At 55.9% G+C, this 16,891-nt stretch overlaps 1 protein-coding gene across 1 annotated transcript; it reads right to left on the reverse strand.

Moving 5' to 3' along the window:
• Nucleotides 1-223: 223 nt before the first annotated feature.
• On the reverse strand, nucleotides 224-16,034 carry CDX1 (caudal type homeobox 1). The gene is made up of 3 exons (XM_046665588.1): nucleotides 15,590-16,034; nucleotides 1,006-1,151; nucleotides 224-436 (listed from the first exon to the last, which is right to left on the reverse strand). The coding sequence occupies exons 1-3, from the start codon at nucleotides 16,032-16,034 to the stop codon at nucleotides 224-226; spliced, it is 804 nt and encodes a 267-aa protein (XP_046521544.1).
• Nucleotides 16,035-16,891: the final 857 nt, after the last annotated feature.

A 16,891-nucleotide genomic window follows, 5' to 3' on the forward strand; every position in this document is an offset into this window, starting at 1 on the left:
GCTCCCTCATCCCCCTGAGGCCCAGAACACAGGAGCTGGCAAAGGTCCTTATCCAACAGGCTCGCTGCTCAGATGGGCCACGGGGATGCAGGGGCTGGGTGCGTGACTGGGCCGAGGTGACCCAGAAGGTCAGTGGCAGGGCTGGGAATCAGCACAGGCCTCCTGGGCCCCCACAGGAGCCACATTCCCAGCACCTGAGTCCCTGCCCAGGGGTAGGCTGGGGCTACGGCAGGTACTCCTCCTTCACGGGCATCGGGGAGGAGGCGCCCAGGAGGCCGGCAGAGCTGGGGCACAGGGTCCCCAGGGGTGGCCCAGCTGGGGCGGGGGTGACTTCGGGGGCTGGCGGTGGGGGCGGTGGGGGCTGCTGCTCCTGCTGCTGCTTCTTCTTGTTCACTTTGCGCTCCTTTGCCCGCCGGTTTTGGAACCAGATCTTCACCTGTGGGATCGGAGAACGGAGATGAGGAGACCACATGACACAGAGCGAGATGAAGGGAGGGAGGACAGTGGAGCCCGTTTCTCGATATGGCGTTTGTGGCCTCCCTCCTGCTCCGGCCACCGAGACCAGTCACGGGCCCTGGATACATTCCCCTGCTCTGGAACTTGCGCCCCTACCCTCATGACAATTTTCTCTACAACCTTCTTCTCCATCTTCCGAGGCCAGGCTCTAACACCCCTCCTCCAGGAAGCCTTCCCTATTCTCCCTCCTCTGGAGAGTGCTCCCTTCTCTGGATTAAATAGCACTCAGACCTCTCACAGCACTGACCGTGCCCTACTGTAGCCCATAGCCAATCAAATCTCCCTATCCCCCAGTGAGGGTCAGGGATAATGGGTTTTGTTGTGGGGGGAGATTTGGCAGCAGCTCGGTTTCTGCTGTGCTGTGTGACCACGGCCAGGAGACTCAACCTCTCTGTTCTACTCCCTCAACTGAGCTCTATAATCTGCCTGGCAGCCTAGAGGCCAGGATCCCAGCACTGCTCCTGTGGCTGAGGTTGGGGGCCCACACACCTGCCGTTCAGTGAGCCCCAGATTGGCCGCCAGCTCTGATTTCCGCCGGATGGTGATGTAGCGGCTGTAGTGAAACTCCTTCTCCAGCTCCAGGCGCTGGTGGTCAGTGTAGACCACGCGGTACTTGTCCTTGGTCCGGGTCTTACCTGAGAAGTAGAGGGGCCAAGAGGGGAGATGAATGGGGACGGGGACCTTGCAAAAGGCCCAGGCGGGGCCCCGGGGAGGAAGAGCAATCCAGGCCCCTGAAGGAGGACCCTGAGTTGGGAGGGACATACACTCCAGCCCCAGGGTGACAATCATTCCCCCAGGCTCAGGCTCGGAGACTCCTAGCTTAGGAGGCAAATAATGCTCTCATGCTCATTTGGGGAGGTGCTGGGGCTCAGGGAGGGGAAGTAACTTGCTCAGGGTTACACAGCAAACTGCTGATGGAGTTGGGAATTTCAGTCCAGATGTTCTGACCTACTCTGATCACCAGCTCCAGCAACTCTAACCCAGCAGCTCCAGGATGTGGCTGCACAACAGACACTTGGGGAGCTTGCGAAAAACACAGCTTCTAGGGCATCCCTGACAGTGTGAATCAGAAAGCATGGGGTGGAATCTGCTTTTTTTTTTTTTTTTTTTGGTGAGGAAGATTTGCCCTGAGCAAACATCTGTGACCATATTCCTCTAATTTGTATATGTATTGTATCTGCCACAGCATGGCTCTCAATAGGACCAGGCCCAAGAGTCGAACCTACGAACCCAGGCTGCCAAAGCGGACCATGCATAACTTTAACCACTTGGCCATGGGCCGGCCCCTAGAATCTGCATTTTCAGCTAGCTCCCAGGTGGTTCTAATTCAGGGATCCTCAGACCACAGGGATGAACAGCAGAGAGAGCAAGGGAACCTGGCAGGCAAGGGTAGCTTGAGACGCATGAGGCATGAGAAGAGAGCAGGAAGAGCCACCACAGGCAGAGGTGGACGCAGGGAGCTTGCCGGATCTGTCCTGGGGGGTATGCTCCTCAATTCTTGTCGAATGTCTGGCAGCTGCCGGCCCCAAAGTCAGACAAAAAGGACCAAGACCACGGGCGGCCCCCTAGAACCTGCCAGTACGCACAAGGCCCTGGCCCTGGACACCAAGCCCTGAGCTGGGGCTGCGCCGGGGGCTGGGGCTGGGCTGCCCGGAGCCGCCCACACTCTCGCCTGAGCCGAGGCACAGAGCCGCAGCGACTGGGCTGGGCCACAGATGTTTCCTCTGCCCCTGCCGTGAGCCAAGCGCTAGGGCACAGCAGTGAGCCAAACAAAAACTCCGTGTCCTCGTGAGGCTTGGGTTCTAGTGGAGGGAGATAGGCGAAAATAAAGTAAATATGGAAAGTATTTGATATGTTAATTGATGATAAGTATTTCAGAGAAAAGAAGGCAGGGAAGGAGGATGGGGAATTTAGGGAGGAGAGGTGCTGCGATTTTAAATAGAGTGGTCTATGAAGGCCTTACTGAGAAGGGGAATTTGAACAAAGATCTAAAGGAGGTGAGGGGAGAGCCATGCAGATATCTGGGGAGGGGGCTCCAGAGAAGAGGAACAGCATGTGCAAAGGCCCTGAGGCAGGAGCATGCCTGAGGTCTGATGTGGGTGAGGAGCAGTGAGGAGGCTGGGGCAGCTAGGGCCCAGTGAGCCAGGGGAGCGGGCAGGTTGTACAAGCCATGGAAAGGACTGTGGGTTCACAGTCCGGGATGGGAGCCTGAGCAGAGGAGACAGGAGGTCTGACGTAGGTTTTAATATTACTCTGGCTGCTGCATGGAGAACAGATTTGCGGGAGGACGGGGGAAGCGCAGAGACCTGCAGTAACCCAGGAGAGAGAAGGCAGGGGCTTGGCTTCTGCACAGGGCTCAGCCTGGGGCCAGGAACTGGACGAGAGGATCTTCTGGGGTTAATGTCAGCGCTCTTTTGGGGACCAGGATCACAGGGCTGTCTGGAGAGAGTATTAAGAGTCATGCTTGGCCTGGGCTAGTGTGGGGGCCTGACTAAACAGCAGTTTCCTTTCGTAAGAAGCTGAGCACGAAGCTATAAATAGGAGGCACACGCAAGCACTTTGGGACCCACACACGCGTCCCATGGGGGCACGGCGGGTCTCCAAGTGACCATCGGCTCCTCCCACTTCACCCGAGTGTCCCCCTCGATCGCTGGCCTTCACCTCCCTGGGTTGCAGCTCGGGCCCTGCGCTACCCACCCCCCTATCCTGTTCCAGCCCCGCTCCCTCCACCAAGCCCACGCAGCTTGGCAGGACAGCCACCCGGCTCCCCGGGAGCCAAATGGCTGTGTGGAGAACAGGAGACAACAGACGTTCCTGGGCTCCTTTCCTCGGGTTTCCTGCCAGAGCGGCAGAACCGCACTGGACGCTTCCACAGCCGCTGACCTCAGCCTGCTGCCCCACGCAGCACGGGACAACCTCGGTCCTCAGCCAGGCCTGGCCCAGGAAAGGGACATGGGAGTGGTTGCTGAGGCCTTGGCTCCAGATGGCGTCCCTCCTTGGCCTAGAAAATTCAAAAACACTACCAGAGCCAGCAGAGCTCTGAATCCACAGCCCTACTGGGTTTGCTGGGCTTAAGCCAGAAGGAGTCAAGGAAGTTTAGTCTCTTCCCATTTTATAGATGAAGAGACTGAGGTTCAGAGTAGTTACACAGCTGCTGGAGGTCCAGACAAGAGAGGCCTTGTGAGTCTTTCTGGTCCAGACTCCCTGTATTGTCAGGGTTACTGAAGCACCAGGCAAGATGGACTTGCCCAAGGCCCTGTCACCTGCTCTAGAGCTCTCGCTCCCTGCTCTCGTGCACAGCTCCTCACCCCGTCAGGTTTGGGGTCCATGGAGCCCACCATGGAGCCCCCTAAGTGTTGGCAGCAGAAGTGCAAACAGGAGACCACCCATCTACTTGTACTTCTGGGAAGGGAGGGGCCAGACCATGGTTAGGGCAGACCCCTGAGAGCTCCGTAGGCTCGGGGCCCTTGAAAATGCCCAGAAGGGCCCGGCCCGGTGGCTGAGTGGTTAAGTTCGTGCACTCTGCTTCGTCAGCACAGGGTTGTGCTGGTTTGGATCCTGGGTGCAGACATGGCACCGCTCATCAGGCCATGCTGAGGCAGCATCCCACATGCCACAACCAGAGGCACTGACAACTAAAATATACAACTATGAACTTGGGGGCTTTGGAGAGAAAAAAAAAAGAGGAAGACTGGCAACAGATGTTAGCTCAGGGCCAACTTTAAAAAAAAGAAAGAAAGAAAGAAAATGCCCAGAAGACTCATAGCCTGAGGTCAGGGCCTGAGGCTCGCTGCCTGCCTCCGCCTCAGTCAACGATATTACAAGCAGTGATTGGAAGACCCCCTTCCCCTCAGGCAGCCGGGTCTCACTCCCATCCTTTTTGGTGAGCAGGCGGGGATCCATCAGGCCCGTTTCATAATGGGGAAGTGGAGGCTCAGGAAGGGCCCTTGCTGAGGGCCATCCTGCTTAGTAGTGGTGTGAACCTGGCCTCGGGTGTCTCCACCTGCAGCCTGGCTGTTCCCAGGGGCTGGGGGGTGGGAGGCGGAGGGAGAGACTAGATGGGAGATAGCGCTGTGGCTGCATATTAGCAAGACTGTAATGAAGACCCAGCCCACAGGCCCTGTCACCCCCTCTCCGGGTGGGTGGAACCCACTGGCCGACTTCTATCTGTGGAGCTAGCTACTCAAAGCACACAATTTCACTGCTAAGAAAATGTCTCTGCTGAGGAACAAGGCATGTGAGATCACGCCGTGCGGTCCAGGAACCAGGGAATCCCATTTGCTGTCCGGGGAGTGATAACTGGCACATCCTCCTTGCAGCCAAACTTGGTGACATCTAGACGCACTTCACATGCACATCCCCTTGGACCAGTTAATCCCACTTCCAGGAACTGATCTCAGAGATAAATGCCAAAGCTGTAGCTGTTTCACACAACACAAGACTGAAAACAAGGTACATGCCTACAGGTGGGGACTTGGTTAAATAAGAGATGGTAATCCATGTAGGAAGCATTACACAGTCCTTAAAAAGAAGCCATAGGGGCTGGCCCGGTGGTGCAGTGGTCAAGTTTACTTCTTGGCAGCCCGGGGTTCACCGGTTCGAATCCCAGGTGCAGACATGGCAGCGCTTGGCAAGCCATGCTGTGGTAGGCGCCCCACATATAAAGCAGAGGAAGATGGGCACGGATGTTAGCTCAGGGTCAGGCTTCCCCAGCAAAAAAGAGGAGGACTGGCAGTAGTTAGCTCAGGGCTAATCTTCCTCAAAAAAAAAGAAAAAGAAACGGTAAAGCTTCACATGCACCAATATGGAGCAATTTTTAAGATACATTGTTAAGTAAAAAAACAAGCAAGACATAGACTGCTGTGAATAGAATGTATGTTGCTATTTTTGTATATAAACGGGGGGGCGGATATAAACACACTCACACTCATACTTGTTTGTGCACCATAGAGTTCTTTCTGAGAGAATATACGAGGAGCCGATAACAGGGGCTGCCTCTGGACAGGGAACTGGAGGCTGAGGGGCAGCGGGTAGGAGTCTCCAGGAAGTTTAAATTTTTACCACGTGCAGATGTGAATGTGTATTTTTAATGACAGTCGGGAGTCCTGGGCTCCCGTCCCAGCTCTGGGCCAGAACTCCCGACGCCCCGAGCTGCCCTCCCTTCCCCCTCCTGTGAGCACCTGTGCCAACGGGAGCCCAGGAGGGAGGGGGCAGGGCGTGCGTGAGAGCGGTGGGGCGGGGAGGGCCCGGGGTGAATGATTTACAGGCCCCCGGGACGCTGGGGCGAAGGGGGAAGTCCGGGCTCCTGCAACAGGTGTCTGATGGGGTCCGGCCGCTCCCTGCCACCTAATGAATAACCCTCTGGGCCAGACGCCAGTGCGAGAGGGTGGGGAGCCCCCGGGCTCTTCAGGGGTGACCACGGCAGGGGACAGCCTTGGATAACTCACCCAGATGAGAGGCTTTCCCTCTGCTCTGGCTTTGGGACGTGAGGACCAGCTCATCCATGTGCACGAGGCTGCCATGGAGGTAGCAAATTCCCCATCCCCGAAAGTGGGCTCAGTGGAGGCCCTGGGAAACAACAGGCCAATGGTTCCAAACGCCTGGCCAGCAGCCTCAGAGCTGCCTGGGGAGCTTTATAAAAGCACAGACTCTAGCCCAGAAATCTGGATTCAGTGGGGCTGAAATGGGGCTCAGGGATTTGATACTCGAATAGCTTTCCAGGTGCCCCTGACACATGGTAGTTTGGGCCAGCAGACCTCTGGGGCTGTGTCGTGCATCTTCTCACTGGCTGGGTGATGTAGGACAGTCACCTCACCTCTCTGAGCCTCATTCTTTGTCTCTATAAAAGGGAGATAATTATTATTCTAACAATGGCCAACCTGTCCATGTGTCAGGCACTTTGCATGCATCTCTCAACAACCTATGAAGTTGTGCAACCTGTTTTCCCTATTTTACAGAGGGGAAAACTGAGGCTCAGAGGGATGCACACATTCGGCAGGTGGGATTCAAACCCAGGACCGTCCAGCTTCAGTAACAGCACTAGAAGCTATCGCACAGTGTGAGGCCTCCCATGATTATCTCCAAACCTTGGGTGTACAGGGGAGCCCTTGAGAGGGATGGCCTACCACAGTATGTAGCACGCAGTAGGTGTGTGGGGAAGGGTAGATCTTATTCATTTCCAATCGTGAGGGGATAGCCATATGGCAGGCAGGCTGGGAAGTGGATCTGGGCACTGCTGGTGTGTTGGACGAGACTGTTTATTTATAAGGTCCCTTCCAACGTGGAGACATGACGCTCCCAGTGTTTGTTGATTCTCTGATTGTGTTTGTTATTGTTGCTGAAAGAATTCTAAGAGCGATTTCTGTCTGAGCGTCCCCTGTCCAGCTGGAAGAAAGGAACAGGAACCATGGCGGCCTGCAGTGGGGCCTCCCCATCCAGCCTGGGCCAGGCAAGGACAGAGTTCAGCCTCTGCCCCCAGGGTGGGGTGGGTGGCTCCGGGAAAATCAAGCGGCCTCTGGGTCAGCACTTCCTTTGCCCTCTTCCTGCTGGGTTTGTGGCCCTGGGGGATGACATGGCCAGCTCTGGCCCTCAGTGCCTGGAACACAAATCCAGCCCCAAACTCTCCATGACCCCTCCCTGTGTGGTCCAGCCCCAACTGGCTGTGCATCAAAATCCCCTCCCCAATATACACACACATATGTGCGTGTGCACACACGTATGCACACATGCGTGCACCGAAGCTTGTTAAAAATACATATTCCCAAGCTCTAGCCTAGATTTCCTGCATCCTGACCTTCAAGCCATCTTTCACAAGCCCACTGGGAGATTCTGAACCATCAGCTAGAGTCAGTAAGTCCTGGTCGCAGCTCTATGCCAACTGTGCAGTCTTGAATAAGTCCCTTGTCCTCTCTGGATCTCAGTTTCTCTTGTGTATTAGAAAGGGTTAGGGCGTCAGCTCCAAGGGCCCCGTAGAGTCTGAAGTTCTGTGCAGCTCTGAGCCCCTTAAGGACCTGGGCCCAGGTCTGACCATCTTTAGCTGAAGGACTTGAAGTGACTGAGCTTCTTTGGGCTTTGGAGGTGAAAGCAGTTTGTAAAGGGCAAAGGGCTATGGAGATGTCAAGGAGAATGGAGTTATCTGCAGAAGCAGATGTTGGAGGGATCCCCTGGGAGAGGGAGGAATGCCACCTGACGGGGAGCCGCAAGGCAAAGAACACACTGGCCCGGGTGTGAGGAGACGTGGCCAGGCCACCAGATGGACATGTGATGTTCAGTTTGGGCCTGTTTCCCCATCTGTGCCTCTGGGAGGTAGGACCTCTGCTGCGGCAGCCCTGACCTCGCCAGTTGGATGACAGGTGGATGTCCCTCCTGGGCCATGAGGCTTTCTGTTGGACCACGATTGGATCCCTGTGCTGGGTGATTTGCCAGTCCCAGGCTGCTCTGTCACGGGTCCTCACTCAAGCCCTGGAGCAGGGGTGAAGCTGACCTGGGGTGGGGGTCTGGGGAGGACAGCCTGGGCAGCCACAGGCAGGAGCCCTGCAACCTTAGGCAAGCTTCTCTTGCCCACTGTCACCTCCCTCCAAGTCTCAGCCTTCAGTCATCACTGCACTCTCCTCCCCCCCAGGCCTCCTTTGCATCACCCCCTGCCCTGCCCCCTTCCCGAAGGTCCACAACTGACTTGGTCACGGGAGGCAGTGAAGAGGAAAGAAACTTCAGTGTCAGACAGACCCCATGGCTCTAACCCAGCCTGGCTATGTGCCAGCCGTGTGAACCCGAGCAAGTCACTGAAGCTCTTCGAATGCCAGTAGACTCATCCGTAGAATGAGGACGTGAACGCCTCCTTTATACACGGCAGCTGTGCAGATCAGATGTGCTCATCTATCTAACAAGGTAATTATTAATCAAAGCTAGCTGCGATGATGATGATGATGCTAGAGAAGAAGGTAAAGATGAAGATGACAGCCAAGACAAAAGAGACAGGAGAGATTCCTCGATAGGGAATACGGAGCCCATCCGAAAAGGATTATCATTCTAGGAACTCTTGAGAGGGATTTTCCTGTGCTGTCCCATAGCATAGCTATTGGCCACACGTGGCTATTTAAATTTAAATTAATTAAGTAGATTTAAAAACTCGGTTCTTTAGTCACACTAGCCATATTTCAGGTGCTTGATGGACACACGCAGTAGTGGCTAGCACACTGGACAGCCAGACAGAGAGCATTTCCAACATCACAGAAATTTCTACTGGACAACCCTGCTGGACCAAACTCCCCTCAAGGACCAGATGCCCACCCCTGCAGAGCATACCTACCAGACTGTGCTTGTACTGTCTGCAAAGTGGCCTGTTCTTGTATCTACCACCCATTTATATTCTCCCTAGGTTTTTCCACAGGGGCACCAAAAATAATGGGGTCCAGATCAGCCCTCCTAAGACCTGCAAACAGCAACTGCGTCCCTTCAAGTCTTCTCCTGGGCTCGAGGCCTTACTGAGCTGTTTCCTGGTGGAGTTCCCAGGCCTCTGCCCTACCCTGGCCAGCCTCCTCTAGTCTGGAAGTGAAGTCCCTGCCTGACCGTCTGCAGGCGTGGGTCCCAAAGTCTCACATTCCGGGTGGAGGCTCAGGGAGAGGCTCTGGACTTCAGCCCATTTCTAGCTCACTGTGGGACCTTGGCAAACCCCCTCCCCACAGAGCCTCGTTCCCGGTATGCCCCGCGATGGTAGGGACCATGCCATCTTGCTCACCCAGTCCTGTAACAGCACCAGACACACAGAGAGCTCTTGATGAATCCTTGTTGAAGGTGTGCCTCCTGGTCTTCCTCATCTCAGAAACGGCCCTCCATCCTCCAGCCACTCAGATAAAAGCCGATGTGTACTTCCCCCACTCCCCACATCCAATCCATCAGCTGCTCGGCTCAGCCTCCAAAGGACATCCTTCCGTCCAGCTCCACTGCTCCCACAGCCTTAGTCAAAGGCACTAGTCTAACACAGAAATGTGCAGAAATACCTGCATCTGAAATCTGCCGAGCACACGCTGAGCAACCAGTAGATGCCAGTTCACATTATTGTTACTGTGCTAGATGCTCAGTTAAATAGTTCATTCCCCTCTTCATGGGGTGGGGGGCAGACTAAAAACAAACGAATGAAATGATTGCAAACTGGGATTACTATGAAGGAAAGCAAGCACAGAGCTGAGAGCTAGATTAAGTGTCAGGGATGGGGTAGAGGGACCCGCTTTATTTGGCTTGGGGAGGTCTCCTGGAAGAGGTGACATTTAAACCAAGACCTGAAAGTTGAGAAGGAGGTTTCCTTGTCACCAATGAGGAAGAATATTCCAGGAAGGGAGAAGAGCATGTGCAAAGGCCCTAAGGCAGAGAGTAGCAGAGTAAGGGGCAGACAGACCCAGCTCCTTGAGGGTACCCTGTCTGCCTTGTTCTGGCCGGAATCCCCAGCACCTAGAAGAGACACTTAGAGACTATAACTGTGTGCCTGCTGCCTGAATGAATGAACAAGAAAGGCACACGACGAGGCTGGAGAGACTAGCAGAGCTCTGAGCCCTGGGTGAGGGGTTCGGATTTGATTTCAAGAGCAACAGGAAATCACTGGAGGGTGCTGAGCCTGGAGCATCAATCTTGGCTCTTACTAACGCCCGCTCCCTCTCTCTGTTGCTGCAGAGGGATCTATGCGCCTCCTACAAGCTTGAAGAGTGAGTGTGGCTTGAGTTAACACCAGTTAACACGATGATGGACCTGACTCCAGACAAAAATGTTGTTTCCAGATCCCAGGAGCTCCAGGACAGAAGCCGGAGGGGCCAGCCCATCAAGATAACTTCCTACTGACAAGCCAGAGCCTGCCGCTAACAAAGCTGTTTCGGACCTTCACGATTCCCCAAGCTCGCAACAGCAGCATCCGGCAAAGCGGGGGAAAAGAACACCCAACCAAAAAAAGCCTTCTGCCACCTTCTAACTGGGTCATTCCCCTTCCCAGCTACATCTGAGAGACGAGGTGTCAAACGGAGCTTCTGCATGGAGAACCAGTTTTAAACAGCCCGGCCCCTGCTGTGCCCACCCCACCTCTAGCCTCTTAGAGCTCTTCCCGGACTGGCCTCCTTTTTCCTCACCTGGACTGGGACGCACAGGGGGAGGGGGTCTCCCGTGCTCAGGGTGTTGTTTTATTTGATAAATGCTCTTAGGCTGCAGAGTTTGTTCTTGAACCCTGTGCTGCTGCATCCCAGCTGTGTGAGCTTGGGCAAGCCACCTGACCCTCTCGGAGCCTCATGAATTTTATCTGTGAAATGAGGCTAATAATAGATCCTCACACCTCTTAGAGTAGTTCTGAGGCTGAGGTGAGCTCACCCATGCAAAGCTCTTGGCACAGTGCCTGGCACACGGTAAGGACTTAGCCAATGCCACAGTTAGCAGCTTTATTGTGAGCTCCTACTATGAGCCAGGCCTGAGAAGAATGGGACTGATTAGGACTGGTCTTTGAGGGGATAACATGGTAGACGGCAAGGATAAATAAGACAGTCAATGGTAAATGTTGTTAAAACAAGGGCCTGATACAGTGCTCGGAGGGAAGGGAACCGAAGAGGGCTTCCTAGAGGAGGTGGCCTTGGAAAGGAGCAGCATCTGAACTGGTGAAGATATATGAGAAGGAAGGGCGGGTAGTTCAGGCTGAGGGGCCCAGACTGGAGTGGCAGGGAGTGTGGGTGTGTGCTTGCATGCACCTGCTAAGGACTGGCAGAGATGGTCACAGGCACCCGTGCACTGAGCACCTACTGTGTGCACCTACTCTGTGCTAGGCTCAGGGCTGTGTTTTATAGGCGTTCCTGATTCAAAGGACAACCCTATTACTATCCTAATGCTCAGTGGAAGACGCTGAGGTAAACTTGCCTGATGCTAATGCAGCTTCTAACAGAAATTCAACCCCAGGCCTGAGGCTGTCAAGCCCTGCTCTTCACTGTCCCCAGTCAGCATCTCTGTATCCAGGCAAACTAGTGGGAGAGTGGCTACAATAGTGGGTTGAGGCCAGTTTTCAGGAGGACTCCTCTGAAGGCCACAGAAACAGGGCCGGATTTTATAGCAACGAAACGGCATGAAATGAAATGGCAATTCCATGGCAGTGGGGAGCCATGGAAGGCTCTTGAGCAGGGGATATGCCTTAAGAAGGTACATTTGGTAATGGTTTAGATGACAGCTGGGGCATCAGAGAGAGGCTGGAGGTGAGGGGCCAGGTTGGCGGCTGTGGCACTGGGCCAAGGGACAGAGTCTGGAATGTGGTGGGGAGAGGAGGGTTCATCCCCTCCATGGGCCTCAGTTTCTCCATCTGAAAGCTGAAGTGGTTGGACCAAGATCTAAATCCTGCTGCAGGAGCCTCAGCATCTGAGTGAACATCTCCTACTCATGTGGGCCATTACCCTCTGAAGGACTGTTTATTCACGAGGAATTGGAGGCTGAGCCTTCCACAGAAGGATCATTTATAACTCTTCCAATGAAAACGCCGATATTTATAGAGGCAAAGTGGGAAGACAAAAAAATAGAACCCCTCGTAGTCAGTTCCCATCATGGCATCAGGCCAGCGACAGCAATCACTCAGAACTGGTTAATATTTTGTTTATGGACAACATAACAGCCTCTCCCTCATCTTCCCCATTTTCACTGCCCCCTCCTTAGGAAAAGGCTGGCGTCTTCGTCCCAGCCTCAGCTACACTGTCCCCCACGGGAGGATGGAGGACACTCCCAGTGGGGAGACAGGGGCAACCAGGCTTCCACCATCGGCGTGAACTGCTCTACTGGACAGTCGTGGGTTCCAACTCCAGGGTTGGGACCTCAGGAACCTATGTCAAAGCTGAGATCTCGTCTCTCCCCTCTTCTCCCAGAGGGGTCTTACTACTCCTCACGCCTGCCCTGTTCATTCATTCCTCAAAGGTACTGAGTACCTACTAAACGCCATGCACTGGGCTGGGTGCCTGGAATTTAGTGATGGGTTAAATAGACATGACTCTGGACCTCACGGGTGTAAGTTTGCTTTGGTGGGTGGGCGGTGGAATAGACAACATACAAACACACAAATAAGTGAGTAAATTGAAACCAAGGTTAGCGCTTTGAAAGAAACACGGCAAAGATTATCAGTGGGTATAAGGGGAGCCTTCCTTGGGAAATCATGGAGGACTTCTCTCAGGAGGTGACCCTTAAGCTGAGACCTGAAGGGTGAGAAGAAGTTAGGCTTGCAAAGAGTCAGGGGAAAGAGGTTTCTGGGAAGAGAGAACAGCATATACACAGACCTGCAGTAGGACGTGACACGTCTGAGAAACTAAACGAAGGCTGGAGTGGCTAGAGCTTGGTGGTCAAGGGGAGTGGTCTGGGGTGAGGTCAGGGAGGTAGGCAAGGGCCAGGTGCTGATGCTCTATGCTCTTGCAAACCTCAGGAAGGAATGTAGATTTTGCCCTAAATATGGTGGGAAACCATGGCAAAATTTTTAACTGACTCATCCAGCATCCCTCCCAGCCCAGCCTCCACTTGTGTGAAACTAGAACATTTCTTACAGGCTCTGGGCTTCGGTTCCCTACTCGTATGTCTGGTCTCTAACTGTCCAGTTCAGATGTTCTAGAATGCTAGAGGCTCAGAGGGAGGACGAATGGGCTGGCCAAGAAGGGTACCATAAGACCTGGCGGCCAGTGACATTTCTGGGGCGTGGATGGCATGCACCGACCTTCCCTCTGCCATCCCAGGCAACAGCATTACACGAAAACACCCCTGCAGACCCTGGATCTTCATTGCCCAGAAGGAGAAACTGGGGCTAAAGCGGGGAGGGGCTTGGCCTCTCAGGGAGGGTCTGTACCGTCCCAGAAGCACTGGTCAGAGTCAGAGGCCCCCAAGGCAGACAGGCAGCAGCTTCTGGCTCCAAGAAGGCCAAGGCTCCTGCATCCTGGCAGAATGATCTAACCTGCCTCCTGGGGCAGTCACTCTCCTCCAGAGCCTGCAGACCCACCTTGGCCCTTTCTTCTACTTTCTGGGAGTAAAGGGGGAAAGGTTTTTTGCCTTTGGGCAGTTACTCCTAGTCCCCCTATCTGCCTGAGGACAATAGTTTCCGAATGATTCTTTAGACTAGAGGCTGAGCTGGGCTCGCAGCTCCTGTGCCCAGAGAGGAGAGGCAATTTGCCCGACATCACACAGCCTGGAAGCTCCTCCAGGGCTCCCACCAGTCTTCTGACCCCCCTGGACCACACTCTCCCCCTCACACAGTGATGGCCTCTCTGCCAGTCCCCACCCCTGGGGAATCTCCCCCTCCATCTCCAAAATCCCCAACAAGCTGGAAGCAACAACATGTGGAACAGAGGAGCAGGAAAAGCCGGCTTCCTTCTCCAGGGAACAGACACAGAGCCACAGGCCCCAGACATCTCCTCTCATACCATCTCAGGCAGGGTTTATGGATGAAGCTTCTGGGGGCCTCTAGAAACCTGAAAACGTCTGCCACATAGGCACCACTTTTTTCTAGGGAGAAGATTTGTTCTTTCCACCAGATTTTTCAAAGGGGTCCTTTTGTAACTCAAACAAAAGGCACAAGACCCTTCCCTCTCACGTCACAGATGGTAAAACTGAGACCCGGAAAAGACGCCTGATTTCAGGGAAGCTGTAGAGGGTTAGCGCACAGGCTTGGGGGTCAATGTCCCAGGGCTCCAGTTCCCGCCACACCTTTTACTGGTTATGTGGTCTTGCGCAAGTATTTCACCTCTACGCCATAGTTTCTGCATCTTAAACATGGGGGTGATAATAGTACCTATGCCAATGTTATGAGAATTAAATGAGTTAATACATGCAAGACCTTAGGTCAGTGCCTGGTCCATTAGTAAGTGTTTCATAAATGTTAGCTGTTATCATTTAGCTAAGGTCACAGAAACAAGTGGCAGAGCGCGGGCATAAACCCCAGTCCTCTGAGGCCTCTGGAGGCAGAGAGGAGGTCCTGTGTTCCTGGGACTCACTCCCAAGACGGTGGTCCGGTTACAGCCAGACCTGTAACTACTGATCAACCCTCCCCAGCATCTGTCCCCAGAGTGAGCCGGGCATGTGTGGGACATGGGGGTGAAGAGAGAGAGGAGGTGGGGGAAGTCTCAGGGTGGCTCCCAGCTGGGGGAAGGGGAGGAGGGGCCGGACATCAAAGGGTGGGCAGGCCACCTTCCCGCCCCCAAGGCCAGGTGGCCTTTGTCAGGACAGGCCCGACACAGTCGGAACCACGGGGTATCCTGTTCACTTTCCGGCCAACAGGAGTCACTAGCGAGCCAGGGCGCAGCCTGTTACATGACAAAGGGGGGCCTATAAAGGAGGTCAGGCCGCCCCTCATTAAAGCTGGGCTTTTGTCCTGCCCCCTCCCCTGCCTTTGAAGAGGGTGGATCAGAGAGGCCTGCCTGGGGGCAGGAGGTTCGCAGGCTCCGGAGCCAAACAGCAGCCACCTTCCCAACTGTTCCTGCTCTCCCCTCCCCCAGGGTCAAGAGTTCAGGAAGGGCCCTAGGACCGTAAGGTAGGGAACCCCCCCCCCCCCGCCCCATCTAACCAAAGAGGACTCTTTTTCAGTCCACGGGATGTGACCCGCCAAACTCTTCACTGTCCGGATGGGGAGACTGAGACCTGGAAAGGAAAGTGACCTGCCCATGTTCACACGATCACGCGTTGTCCCTGGTGGGGTGGGTTTGCAGCCTCTGCTTGGGGCTGGGATAGGGCTGGAAGAAACGGATGGCGACCAGGCCAGTGTTGCTACAAGAGTCCTGGGATAAAAGTCAGCGATCTGCGTTCTAGTTCGGGCCTTGCCGCACAACAAGGTGCGTTTCTTCGCTTCTCCGGGTCAGTTGCCCTGTCTATACGGACAGACGGGTTGTGGTTACTAAGGCTGCGGCGGGCTGGGATTCAAGAGCGGGAAGCTGAGAGAACAGCCCCCCAGGGCGACAGTGGCCAGGGAGGCCACGCTCCCGGAACCCAGGCAGGGCCAGGGCAGAGGTCAGACAGGGGGCGGCCGGGGCCTCGCGCTAGCACCTGCCGGTGCCCAGGGGAGCCGTCCGGAGGCGCAGGGCGAGAGAGGGGTCCTTACCGCTGCCACCGCCGCCTCCGGCCGCCACGCTGCGCCGCATCCACTCGTAGGGCGTCCGCCTTTGCGCTCCGGGCGAGGACGGGGCGCCCGGGCCGCCGAGGGGCTGCGCCAGGAGGCCCGGGCCAGGCCCAGGGGGCGCGGGCACCGGGCTAAAGTCTGGGGGGGGCCCGAATGCCAGCGGGGCTGGGCTGGCGGCGGGGGCCGCGGGGCCCGGGCCGTAGGCTGCGGCCCAGTCGTCCTTGGGCGCGGAGAAAGGCGCGCTCCAGGCCGCAGGGGGCGCGGGGGCCGGCTCCACGTGGGAGTAGCCTGCGAAGTCGGGGTACTGCGGGGGCCCAGGGGGTGGGGGAGGGGGGCCGTAGGCTTGCGGGCCCAGGCCGAGACCCGCGGGCCGGGCGGGGCCGGGGTACACGGGAGAATCCTTGTCCAGCACATAGCCCACGTACATGGTGGCCGCGGGGCGCCCCGCGCATGCTGGGCCCTGGAGCCGCCGTGCCGGCCGCCCCGACGAGCCGCAGCTCACCTGAACTCGCAGGCCCGGCCGCCGGCCGCCCCACCCAGGCGTTTTATAGCTCCGGCCGCCCGCGGCCCCCGCCGAGGCGGGTTTGCATTTCAAAGCGGGGGGAGACTCCGGGCCGCGAATCAAAGGGGGAAACCCGTCGGGGGCGGGGGGTTCAAAAGGAGACAAATTGCCGCCCAAAGCGGGAGGTGGACGGGCCGGGACCGGCGGGGTGGGTGCCGAGGGCGCGGCTGGGCGAGCGTCGGGGAATCGCCAGGTGCGCGAGTCCCCGGCGAGACCCGCGGCCTAGCGGCCCGCACGCCTAGTCCTCCCCGCGGCGGCGTGGACAGCCCCGCGACCCCAGGTGGAGAAAAAGGATCCGAGGGGCAGCGGGCGGACCCCAGGACAGCCACACCGGCCTGTGGGGCACTCCGCAGTGACCAGCTTCTGGTGAGGGGGCAACCTGACTTCAAACAGGGTTCCATGCGTAAGGTAGCGGGTCCTTCATCTTTTGGTGGGAGGGGTCACGACCCTCTAAGTCTCCGATGAAAGCTGTGGATGTTTTTCCCCGGGGAAAATGCACATATGCACATACACGAGTCTGCATACAATTGGGGAGTTAGCCTGAGTCTGCCGTGAGAGAAAGTACTTAAAGAGGTGAAGTAGGGACATCTTCGGGAACGTTCTAGGGAACTTTTCACATTCTCCTGACGTCCTCCTACCCCCCCCCCCCCTTGATTTTAACGAGAAGTTTCAAACATACACAAAAGTAGAATTGTAGAGTAAACGACTATATACCCATCACC

The sequence above is a fragment of the Equus quagga genome, chromosome 7, assembly GCF_021613505.1.
Source record: "Equus quagga isolate Etosha38 chromosome 7, UCLA_HA_Equagga_1.0, whole genome shotgun sequence".
Lineage (NCBI taxonomy): Eukaryota > Metazoa > Chordata > Mammalia > Perissodactyla > Equidae > Equus > Equus quagga.

Excerpts from the sequence above, each read along its gene's own strand:
- CDX1 (XM_046665588.1), bottom strand. The coding sequence starts at position 16,034 with ATGTACGTGGGCTATGTGCTGGACAAGGATTCTCCCGTGTACCCCGGC. Across the intron at positions 1,152-15,589 it reads CGGAGGCGGCGGTGGCAGCG|GTAAGACCCGGACCAAGGAC; the intron begins GTAAGGACCCCT and ends TCTACTTCTCAG. Across the intron at positions 437-1,005 it reads TGGGGCTCACTGAACGGCAG|GTGAAGATCTGGTTCCAAAA; the intron begins GTGTGTGGGCCC and ends CCGATCCCACAG.